The sequence below is a fragment of the Episyrphus balteatus genome, chromosome 4, assembly GCF_945859705.1.
Source record: "Episyrphus balteatus chromosome 4, idEpiBalt1.1, whole genome shotgun sequence".
NCBI lineage: Eukaryota > Metazoa > Arthropoda > Insecta > Diptera > Syrphidae > Episyrphus > Episyrphus balteatus.
Genome location: NC_079137.1, coordinates 49424970 through 49437487, shown reverse-complemented (window position 1 = coordinate 49437487; position 12518 = coordinate 49424970). Strand labels below are relative to the sequence as shown.

At 28.1% G+C, this 12518-nt stretch overlaps 1 protein-coding gene across 2 annotated transcripts in view; it reads left to right on the top strand.

Moving 5' to 3' along the window:
- LOC129919490 (beta-3 adrenergic receptor) overlaps window positions 1-12518 on the top strand; it is a 67111-nt gene that overhangs the window by 41843 nt on the left and 12750 nt on the right. Inside the window, exons 5-7 of one of the 2 annotated variants that reach the window (XM_056000377.1) lie at window positions 133-249; window positions 12003-12075; window positions 12185-12486. In XM_056000377.1, the coding sequence (XP_055856352.1) occupies window positions 133-249; window positions 12003-12075; window positions 12185-12486 (492 nt within the window). The remainder of the gene's footprint in view (window positions 1-132; window positions 250-12002; window positions 12076-12184; window positions 12487-12518) is intronic. The other variant, XM_056000378.1, reaches the window with a different exon arrangement.

The window sequence follows — 12518 nt, the reverse complement described above, 5'->3', positions numbered from 1 at the left end:
CCTTCCTTTTCCTTTGGCCATGTGTATCGTAGAAGAAAATTCATGATACCACCTACAATTTCTTACATATTATTCCTCCTCAACAAAACAACAAGTTTTAAGGTGAAAATAAAATAAAATTAAATTCCACAGGCATTACTCCGTGGCGCCCTCTCGCAGCAGAGTGCTGTAATACTCGTTTGCATGGCTGTCGATAGGTACATGTGTGCGTTACATCCTAGACGATATTTTCAACATTCGAGTAAAAAGGTAAAAAAAAAAACTAAATACAAAAAAAAAAACATTAAAGTAATAATTGTTACCTCTACATTGTATGAGTATGTTTCTTCTCTCAAACCCTTGCTCTCTGTTTTTATGCATAATAGCAAACCTTTTATACATGCCCCTCTCATCCTCATGTTAAAATGTCTGTTTTTGAAGTTGTTGAAATTTTGTAAAATATTTTTAGCAATAGAAAATGAGAGGCGGGTGGGCGTGAAACTGGAATGAATTATTACTGTATTCGTGTTTTCAGAAATATTAATAAATTTTTTTTTATCATATTTGGGTGCGGTGAACTAACTGAGGTAAGTATACTCGCATTCGTACTACCAGTTAGTTTATAAAGTGAATGTGGTAACAGTCGGTGTTTGGTGTAAGAGGATGGTTATAACCAAAAAGTGAAAATTAAATCCCAGTTACATATTGACTTTATGCAGTAAAAACATCAGCTAGAGCAAAAAAAAATAAGGTTTCAGGGGTTTTAATTATGAAAGCATATAAAACATAAAACGAAACAACAAAAAAAAAACAAGTTTAGATATTAAATGAAAGTAAAAGATGAGTTTTAGTCTCTTTTCAATGGAAATTTAAAAATTTCAAAAAACTGAATGCAAAAGGAACCATTTATCATTTTTGTATCATCACTTTTTGTTGATTTTGAGTTGTTTGCAAAATAGAAACAGATTGTATAAGTCAAAACAAGGGGTTCTATTTTATTGACTTTTTTTTAACATCCATACCTAATTCGCTTGCATTAAGTAAAGAAGATAGGGTTTAAAATAAGATACTGACGTACTTTGTGTAATTTTTTTTTTAACACAATATTAATTTTTGAAGAATTTAATTAAAAAAAAAGAGATTTTAAAAATTTTATTTAAGAATCTGTAAAAAACTACATTGTAGAGTAACTAAAGCAAATTATTAAGGAACCCGGCCGGACAACTCTGATTTTGAAGATTTTTTTTCAAACCTAGGTAACTAAAAATACTTTAAAGTCTATAGATTAAAAATTGCCGATGTTGCCGTATTGTTTTTTAAAATTAAAATTAAATTTTTGAAATTTTAAAACCATTTTTTTTTTGCTTAAATTTCAAAAAACAAATGATAGCAAAAGATTCTCTAGGGAATTTAAAGACAAAAATATAAGGGAGTAAGGGACAATCTTCCATCGTTTAAGAGATAAATGCAATTTTCTAGCAATCTGACTTCAAACTCAAAAAAAACAACGGCAACACCTACAGTATTTTAAAATACATTTTTAAAAAGCCAGAAGCTCATTCTTATCTCTTAAATTTAAATCCACTAAATTTAACTAAGAATTTTTGAAAAAATGGTCCTCAAACTCATTTAATTTAAAAAAAAAAATGTTATCAAAAATATTTAAAATGACTTTTTTCGAATAAAATATGAATTTATTTAAAAAAAAAAAATTTTGGCCATAAATATTATCAATTGAATTGCGAAGCAGAAAAGGTAATATGTATCACACTTTAAAAAAAAAATAAATAAAAATTACTTCAATTTCAATGGGTTTTTTTTTGATAAGAACTGAATTTTTGAATTGAAATAATTAATTTTCTCAAAGACTTTGGTAAATAAGAACTATTTAACTTTCAACAGTAAGGGTTATTAAATGAATAAAAAATAATTTTATATTTAGATGTTGAACTTAAAAAAAAAAAAAAAATAAGAAAATGAAATACTTTTTAATTTGTTTCATAAACCGTAATACATATTGACATTTTCTTTTATAATTTCTAATCATAATAAATCGGCCAAAAAAATTTGAAAATAAATGCATTTTATACTACGAAAAAGTTTTAAAAACGACATGTTAAAATTTTTTCAATATTTTTTTTTTTTGTTTTTTTCAAAAATCTGAGTTCAGTTACCATTCTTTTAAAAGCCCTTAATTCAATTAACTTAATTTTAATTTAACAAATATGACTAGGCTTCTAGCTTTTTAAAAATGTATATTTGAATACTGTAGGTGTTGCCGTTGTGTTCAAATATTTTTTTTTGTATTTGAAGTCAATTAAAAAAGAAAATTGCATCTATCGCTTGAACGATGGAAGATTGTCCTTCACTCCCATATATTTTTTTCCTTGAATTTTCTAAACAATCCTTGGCATCAATTAATTTATGAAATTTAAGAAAAAATTTTGAAAAAAATTTTTTTTTTGTTCACAAAAATCTTCAATTAAATTTAAAAAATCAAAACGGCAACACCGGCAATTTTTAATCTATAGACTTTAAAGTATTTTTAATTACCGACGTTTGAAAAAAAAGATCATCAAAATCTAAGCTGTTCGCCCGGGTTCCCTAATATTGCCAATTTTTGAGCTTTAGTTACTTCACTAACACTCTTTATTTCAGAAATTATTGGAAAAACTTGAAAAAAAGCGATTTTCCAAGATCGATTGTTTCGTAAATGACAGTAATATTTGCCAGCCAGATTTTGGTCATAAAAACCAAATCATAATTATCTGATGGACTTTGACCTTTTGAATTCGAGTCTATTAACAGAATTGCTCTTAGGTGCAAAATTTTTTAGATATCACTACAAAAACACTATTTTTCAAAAATCAAAAATTTGTTCAGTTACGTTTTTGATTGAAAAATAGGAAATTCTTTTTTCAGATTAAATTCGTCAAAAAACCGAAACTTAAAATTTTGTTGAAAAAAATTATAGATTAAAAACATAAAAAAGTAGGTGTGTTTTAACCAAGTTCTGTAAAAGATAAAAATAAAAACCAACAAATTTTCTTTTTCTTTTTTCTCGCCCTATTTGGGCTTTACATAAAACAAAGTGTTTAAGTAAAAATTTGTAGACTCTTTATTTAACTTTTTTCGAAATCGTAAAAAAAAAAACGATTTTGGACACCCACTTCACTTTTTCGGAATTTGGAATAACTATTCACATGCAATGAAAAAATTTCAATCATTTTTATTAAAAAGTCCACTAACGCATTTTAATGATGTTATATCTCAAAAACATAGTTTTTTTTAACTTTGAATCTTAGGAAAGTTTCAACGAAAAATTTTAACGTTCCAGTTTTAGTGAACACTGTAATTTCGTATTATTTCATGTGTTTTAATCTTCGACTTTAAACAAAGTCAAAATTGTTGCTAACTTGAAAACAAAATCTAGAAAATATGTTTGGATTTTGTTTGCAAAATATTTAAATTGTTTATATTGAACAGCTATAAACAGTATTCTTTATACTAATGTTTTAGAGCAGAGTACCAAATTTTCAAAGCATTGTTGAAAATATTGTTGGAAATGACGAAAAAAAATACTGTAAAAGTTTCAGCCCTTAATGTTAACATTTAGTACCGCCGCATCGCAAATTTCTATTTCCCATACGATTTGTATGGGAAAGATTGTGTATTTGTGTTTAGAATTTTTTATCTTTTTAATAATTCATCAAAAAGGCTAGATTTAATAATTTTCTTGTCTAAGATTGAACGCTCTACAAAATTGCATTTATAAAATTTAAAAAAAACGGATGCGAAAAATTAATTAAAATAATTTTTAGTTTAAAAAATTAATAATTCGAATTTTTTGAAGAAATCTAATAGGATAGGTATTAGGGGTTTGAGATTTATATAAAAGGATCTGTGAAACCAAAACACAACATAGAAAACAAATATTCGAAAATTTTGCTAAATTTTTTGAAAAACCTAATAATTTCGTCAAAAAATCGGAAAAAAATTAGAAAAAATTACTTTTTATATTTTAAAGTTGAATAACTTCGAAACGCGGGGGTAAATCAAAAAAATTATTAAGAGCTTTTTTGTAGAGCGGACAATTTTATAAAAGAAAATGGTTTTCTCAAGCCTTTTGGATGAACCATTAGAAAGATAAAAAATTCTAAACACAAATACACAATCTTTATATCTATTTCCCATACAAATCGTATGGGAAATAGAAATTTGCGATGCGGCGGTACTAAATGTTAACATTAAGGGCTGAAACTTTTACAGTATTTTTTTTTCGTCATTTCCAACAATATTTTCAACAATGCTTTCAACAAAAAAAAAATTTTTTTTTGAATCAGTCTAATATGTATCATATTCTTTAAGTGCTCAAAACAAATTACCCCGCACCAAATGTATGGGTTTGACTTCTCGGTAGATTTGTCTAAATTTTGATATGTTATACTTGACATCCTCCGGATAAATATTGTTTGCAGGCTCAATACCCAGTATTGGACAGTTTTTGAAATATAAAGTTTCAGAAATGGTATATTTTCATGAATCTCGTGATGGAAAAAAAATGGTCAAAAAGTGCAATATTCAATAGTTTCGCAAGTGTAGAAGAACAATGAAAAGTATACTATCGTCCGATGAATTTAGTGAACTTTACTTTAGTTATTTCATATTAGTTTAATTTTTTGTATACAACTCAATCTAAAAATTAAAAAAAGAGGTTTTTTTTAGTACAAAATGGGAAAAGTAAACACTCTAAAAGTTTTCAAAGAAAGCATTTTTTTAACAACCCTAGATTAAATTTTATTGCCTGCGGAAGCGGAAGCTCATTTTTATAAAAAATTAAAATTATTTGTTAAAAAGATAATTTTAAGCTTAATATTTTGATGTATACTCTGATTCTGACCCTAATAAATTATTTTTTTTACATATACGGCTTAAATATTTGATATTTGAAGTTAATGATTTTTTTCTTTAATACTTATACATATACATGTAGGAATGTATTGTATGAATATTTTTTTTTACAATGTCACACCCGTTACAAAAATATAACATAACGGCAACATTTTTTTACTGTTATTAAAACACAGTTTTTTTGCATATTTTAACAACAACTAAATATATTAAGTGTTGAAGCTATAAATACTATATTTAGTAAATAGTACACAAGTCAGGAACACAAAATTAAGTAACTGTGTCACACCTGTTACAATAACCAGCATTGGTCGGAGTTAACGTATAACGTTGGCTCCTCGGATTGTTCACACGTCATAATACTCAAGATATGTCTGGCAACAATCGCAATATGGTCGATGTGCTTGGCTATTGCTTTATCCTGAGTTTTTTTATACCCCTTCATGAATATTCTCTGAGATAAAAGGGTTTAAATATAACACTCCACTTCAATGATAAACATTTAAACTATTTGTGACAAAGTTATTCATAATCCCATAATTTCATCTTTTGTTTATCATTTGTTGTGATTCATATCCCCAACAGAGTAGATATTCATGTTTTTTTTATCAAATTGCAAATAGGTATCAGTCTCCTACAGATAAATACATTTTTGCAATAAATAACTGTCACGATTGCATTTTATCGCAATCACATTCTCGGACTTTCTTATATTTTTCTTTCTTTTTTATCAAGAACCGTTTTCCTATAGTCCTTGGTGTGTTTTTTAAGAATTTTTTTTTTTTTCCTTTTAGAATTTTTCATCTTTACTCATAGTAAAAGAAAGAAAATGCTGACTATTTTTTTCTTCATATCCAAAGAAGTTGGGTTGAATTCCTGTTTCCACTTTTCACTTATATCCAGAGAGCACCTGAATCCAGCAGCAAAGTAGTTGGAAAGTCAGGATTATCATTATGGTCATCATTTCAATGTCTCCTTTATAGTTCTTATCTTATTTTTGTCCTTCTACGTTCTTATAATAAAACTTGATAAGAAGTAGGAAGAGTTCAGGAGGAGCAGTTAAAAAAAATATCGGTATATTTCTATTGTACCATGATGGCGATAAGTTGAACGTTCAAGCGCCTTTAAGACTCATTCCGAGTGGCTTTTTGTGTTCCTAATTGGAATGTCAAAAGCGGCATGGCAGAAGAATCGTCTCCGGTATACAAAAGCCAGCAATACCATAAAAAGACGCGCAAGGATCTAAACGAACGAACGGTATACATCGATTGAAGCAAAAAAAAAAAACAAAAAAGGACATCTCGGGCATTTATAATATTTGTGCAATTATAAAATAAATTTTAATATTAATGATGGAACAACGCTCTTAATTACGAGCCCAGAGAAAATACGATTTTATGCTTGAGTCTCGAAGGAAAATTTATCTTTGTCAGCAGAAAACGATGAGGCAGAAGAAAATTCTGGTGTCTTTCTCGTCGAATTAATAATTTTCTGTTATAATAAAATAATGATAGTGATGAGTTTTGTCGACAACTACAATAAAATTTGTGTTTTTATTGCAATTTTGTGATTCAAATTATTATTATTATTTTTGTTCAATTTGGGAAACACCAGTCAGCTGGCAAATATTGGGTTATTAGTGAATGTTTTCAGGCGTTTATTGGTTTTTATGTACATACCAAATTAATGTATTTGATGGCTATATTTTATTCGTGTCGATAAAAATGATGAATATTTTGAAAGTTTCGATGAGAAATGCCCTCAAGTCAGATGAATATTAATTAATTTAATTTGCTACAGGTCGTAATTAAAGAGTTTTATTGTCTGTGATTGAATTGCTTGTTTCTAATTCAATTTGCAAAATTGACAAAATTTAATTTCTCAAACAAAAATTTTCATAGCCATTAAAAAAAAACATTGTTGCTAATTAGTAGAGTAACTAAAGCTCAAAAATTGGCAATATTAAGGAACCCGGGCGAACAGCTTAGATTTTGGTGATCTTTTTTTTCAAACGTCGGTAATTAAAAATACTTTAAATTCTATAGATAAAAAAATGCCGCTGTTGCCGTTTTGATTTTTTAAATTTAATTGAAGATTTTTGTGAACAAAAACAATTTTTTTTCAAAAATTTTTCTTAAATTTCATAAATTAATTGATGCCAAAAGATTGTCTAGTAATTTTCCATCGTTCAAGCGATAGATGCAATTTTCTTATTAATTGACTTCAAACACAAAAAAAATATTTGAACACAACGGCAACACCTACAATATTTAAATATACATTTTTATAAAGCTAGAACTCCTAGTCATATTTGTAAAATTAAAATTAACTTAATTGAATTAAGGGCTTTTGAAAGAATGGTAACCGAACTCAGATTTTTGAAAAAAAATTATTGAAAAAATTTTAACATGTCGTTTTTTAAACTTTTTCGTAATATAAAATGCATTTTTTTTTTTCAAATATTTTTGGCCGCATTTATTATGATTTGAAATTATAAAAGGAAATGTCAATATGTATTACGGTTTATGAAAAAAATTAAAAACTATTTCATTTTCGAAGAACTTTTTTTAATAAAAGTTTTGAAAAAAAATTAACTTATATTTTTTAAGTTCAACATCTAAACATAAAATTTTTTTTATTCATTTAATAACAGTTACGGTTGAAAGTTAAATAGCAAAAACTTAAAGTTCTTATTTACCAAAGTCTTTGAGAAAATTGATTATTTCAATGCAAAAATTCAGTTTTTATCAAAAAAAAAAACCCATTGAAATTGAAGTAATTTTTAATTTTTTAATTAAAGTGTGATATATATTACCTTTTCTGCTTCGGAATTCAACTGATAATATTTATGGCCAAAATTTTTTTTTAAATAAATTCATATTTTATAGAAAAAGTTTGGAAAAAAGTCATTTTAAATTTTGTTAATAACATTTTTTTTTTTAATTTAAAATTTAAGAGATAAGAATGAGCTTCTGGCTTTTAAAAAATGTATTTTAAAATATTGTAGGTGTTGCCGTTGTTTTTAAAATATATTTTTTGTGTTTGAGGTCAGAATGTTAGAAAATTGCATTTATCGCTTAAACGATGGAAGATTGTCCCTTACTGCCTTTTATATATTTTCCTTAAATTACCTAGAGAATCTTTTGCTATCATTTGTTTTATGAAATTAAAGCAAAAAAAATGGTTTTGTTCAAAAAAATTTAATTTTAATCTTAAAAAATAATACGGCAACATCGGCAATTAATCTATAGACTTTAAATTATTTTTAATGACCTACGTTTGAAAAAAAAAATCGTCAAAATCAGAGCTGTTCGGCCGGGTTCCCTAATAGTTTGCTTTAGTTACTCCACTTAATTAGTAAATTTAATTGTAAATTCAAAGCACCAATTACTTTAAGCTACCTTTTGCATCTTAAGATGGATTTCAATGGATGCAATGTTTTGGATATATGCACCTTTGGAATTTGGAACGTGTCCCGAACATGTCCCGGATGTGTCCCGAACGTGTCCCGAATGTGTCCCAAATGTGTCTCAAATGATCCCCAAATGTGTCCCGAACATGTTCCGAGCATGTCCCAAATGTGTCCCATACCTTCTCATGCCTATTAAATAATTTCCCCAAAAGTTTGGATCAAGTTTTCCTTAATAAAGCAATTTAGCTTAAAAGTTAAAAAAAATATCCTAAGGGAAACAAAATAATGGCAAATGCTGTTTACAAACTAGGATCTTTCTAGGAAAAACCATTTTAATATCCAAAAACTGTTTTCCGCGTTCCAAATGAAAAAAAATAAATAAACCCCACTCAACGCCCCCGAAAGGTAAACGTTAGTTGTAATTAAATCGTCAGACGTGATATATATTTCGATTTCCCTATATGCTTGTCATAGTGACAAAATCAAATTTGCGTATGGTTTGTTGTATAGGATTATTACAGTTGAGTAGCATACAGACATATATTTTTACATAAAGGACGTGTCTTTTGCCTTCAAAGTCACCACTCAAGTAGCACACTTGTGTATAAATTGGTGTAAATTCATTAATTTTGGTGTAAAATTGAGAAAATTGAAAAAATATGGTGTATTTCTCAAAATTAGTGGTATAAAAATTATACCACTGTCTTTTCTGTACAAAATTTCAACATTGTTTTAAGATTCCGTGCAAAAAATACACCGATATTCAGTTGTTTTTATAATATACCATTAATGGTGCATAAAATTATTTGATTCTGAAATTAACCAAAACGGTTTATTTTGTACACTCTGTTTGGTGTAGGAAGCACACCCTGTGGACATAAAATTCACCAAAATGCATATGTGGGAGACGCCATATTTTTCAATGGACGCCATTTAAAAATAGAAGACAGCGATTAATTATTTTATTAAAATAGTATATTTATCGACCTAATAGTCCCGCATTCTTAGTTTTTTCGATTCATTATAAAAAAACTTTTCTTAAAAAAATGTAAAACAACACAAAAATTATAATTTTTGAAAAATGGATTCTTAAAATCGAAAAAAAAATCATTAATTCACTGACATTTTTGAGGCGCTCGATTTTTAGAGGGGGTAGCATCTAAAATTAGTAGATAGAATGTGTTTCGTTTTAAAATTTGGCAAACAAAATCATATTTAACCATTGGTTTCTTATGGCAATATTATGAAAGTGAATAAAAATTCATTTTCATTTATTTCATAAGAAATGGTGTGAATTAGAATTCATCAAACTGTTTGAGATAAAAAATAAACTTTGGTTCAAATTTTAAATCAGAATAATTTAAATGGTGTATTTTATCCATAGATTTATTGTGTATTTTTCAATTTCAAAGGGATAATTTTCACCAAAAACAGATCATTTAATATACCACTAGTGCCATTTATACACCAAAATCGGTATATTTTTTTAACCACCGGAGTTTATTTTATACGAGAAAATGGTGTATTTTTTATATTCAAAATGCATATCACGAAAGTGCAAAAAATACACCAAATATTTTGGTGTATCTTAGACTTTTGTGCTACTTGAGCACCAGCCACCTTTTGATTTTCATCACTATGCCTTATCTCCCGAAGAATAACAAAAAAATAACGCTGACACCATTTGACATATAAATAGTGACTGATTGACAGGAGAGGAAGAATATGGTCCCCCTCAATATGTTGGCAAGGATATGACAGATATACATCGACATTTTCTATTAAATAAACGATGATGATGGTTGTTGTTGTTGATATGAAAGTCAGTACGCAGCAAAAATGTGTGTGTGCGTGTAAACTTTGTATAGAACGCCTTAAGCATGTCACGTGTTTCACAAAATTGCTTACCTAATAATACCTACAGAACTTACGGGGTACCTACCCAACAACGCATAAATGTTTATGTCTTCTAAAAGGCACGTTCGATCATTAAGTGTATTTAAATGTTTTTGAAAGTGTAGTCACAAACAAATGCATATAAGGAAGCTATTAGGAAACTTCAATATTCTTCATTTCGAAGGTTGAAACATTTACTTGACAAAATGATCATCTAGAGGTAATAAAGATAAAATGAGAGAATTGGCTCCCTAGTTATGAAGCGATTCAAAATTTTCAAAAATTCAAAAGTGAGTTAAATGTGATTGTGTGAAGTTAGCCGTCCTTTTTTGAAATCGTTATTGTTAAAAGTAAGTAATCCGGAATGTTCCAAAATTTTTTTTTTTTTTTTGAAAAACTTCAACCAAAAAAACCGTTTTTGACCTAGCCCTTTTTTCGAAAATTGAATTTTTAAAAGTTTTTCTGGATTTTAAAAGTTGTGCCTAACAAGTTCCAAATTTTTGGTCCTCTAAGTTCAATATTTCGAAAGTTAGAGGCCAAAAACAAAAAAAATTCTAGACCCTGTTTTATTGATATTTTAAGTTTTCATATTTTTTTCAACTTGAAAAAAGGTTTCTAAACGATGTTCCAAAAAATTAAGGTAGTAAAACTTGTATTTTTAAAGAAATCGCTTTCGAAACTTTTTTTCATAAAATTCAAAATAGGTACCTACTTTTCCAAATTTTTTTTAGCGAATATTTAACCAAATTTTTATATTCTAAGTGAGTTCAGTGTTTAACAGTAAGAGTATCAATTGAAAAATGCACTTTCAAAGTACATAGTGATGTTTTTACATTTCCAAAAATTTCCACAAGTTGAACATTAATATTAGGTACTTCAGAAAAACCAAAAATCGTAAAGAAAAACATTTAAACAAAAAAAAAAATTAAGTTAACTCTTACTTAAGTAAACTTTTCCCGTGTTAAAATATTATCTGTTTCAAAGATATTTCATGCCAAACAAATTACCAAAACTCACAACCGCAACCCAAAATCGAAAATCAAAAAAAAAAAAATTTCAAACTTTTATCAAAAACTAATGAAAAATATATAGATTTTAGAGCAAGAAAACAATTTTAACGATACTAAAAAAAGTTCTTACTGAGCCCTAAAATATTGAAACTAGACGTACAAAAATTTGGAATTTTGTCAGAAAAACTTTTAAAACAAGGAACAACTTTAAAAAATGCAATTTTCGCTAAAAGGGGGCTAGTTAAAAAACGGTTTTTTAGTTTAGAACCCCCATTTTTGAAAATTTTTAAAAAAAAAGTTTGGATCATTTCGGAAAACATCGGGAACAGCCTGGAAAAATTTTCAAAAATAACAATTTCGAAAAAATTGGGCTAACTTCACGCACTTGAAATGTCCCAAAAACAACAAACAAAAACAAAACGGACTAATTTAATTTTAATTTTCTGTTGATCTATAAAAGTTTTTTCTATTTTAAAGCCAACAAGTTATGAGTCCCAAAGAACCATTCCATTACCTAACTTATTTAAGCATTTTCAAAAATTATAAATTTCCTTTGTTAAATATTCCCCCAACACGACTTGAAACAATAGTCCTTTTAAAGGCCATTGACTTAACGCGATGTTACACTCTGTTAAACCCACCTCTGAAAATGCAATCATTCTCTTTGTCTATTGAAACGCCATCTATATGAACAATAGAACGATTATACATACTCTCTCTCTCTTGCAAAGTCTATGTCTACACACGTTTTTGATTGATAGCGCAATGCATTTTGTCTTTCTATATTTTTGCAGGGCTGTGTGGCCATTGTTAGCCTTACATGGATCATTAGTTTAACGGTTTTTGGTTTCCTGGTCCTGCCAAAAGGTAAGTTCATTTTGTAAATTAATTCCCCGGATACAATAATTCACCATCAACTTTTTTTTTTCTTTTGTTTTTTCTATTCTCAAAACCAACACATTTACAACAATTGTAGGGTACTACTTCAACAATACCGGACTAATGGCATGCGAGCCATTTTATAGCAAGCCATCATATCGAATTTTAGCAACTTGTGCACTTTACTTCCCCACCACCATGGTACTCATGTATTGCTATGGTTCGAGCTTTCATATGAGCCGTTTTAGGCTCAACGATCCCACGCTGCCGACGACGATGGCACATCATCCGCATCATCCATTGACGGCGTCGACAACGCTTCCCAATACACCAGTCATGAATTTAAGCATGGCAATGGGTATGGGCTTAGGTGGACCATCTAATACAATAACGAAAAAGGTAATAAATTTTGCACACAAAACAAGGGCGCG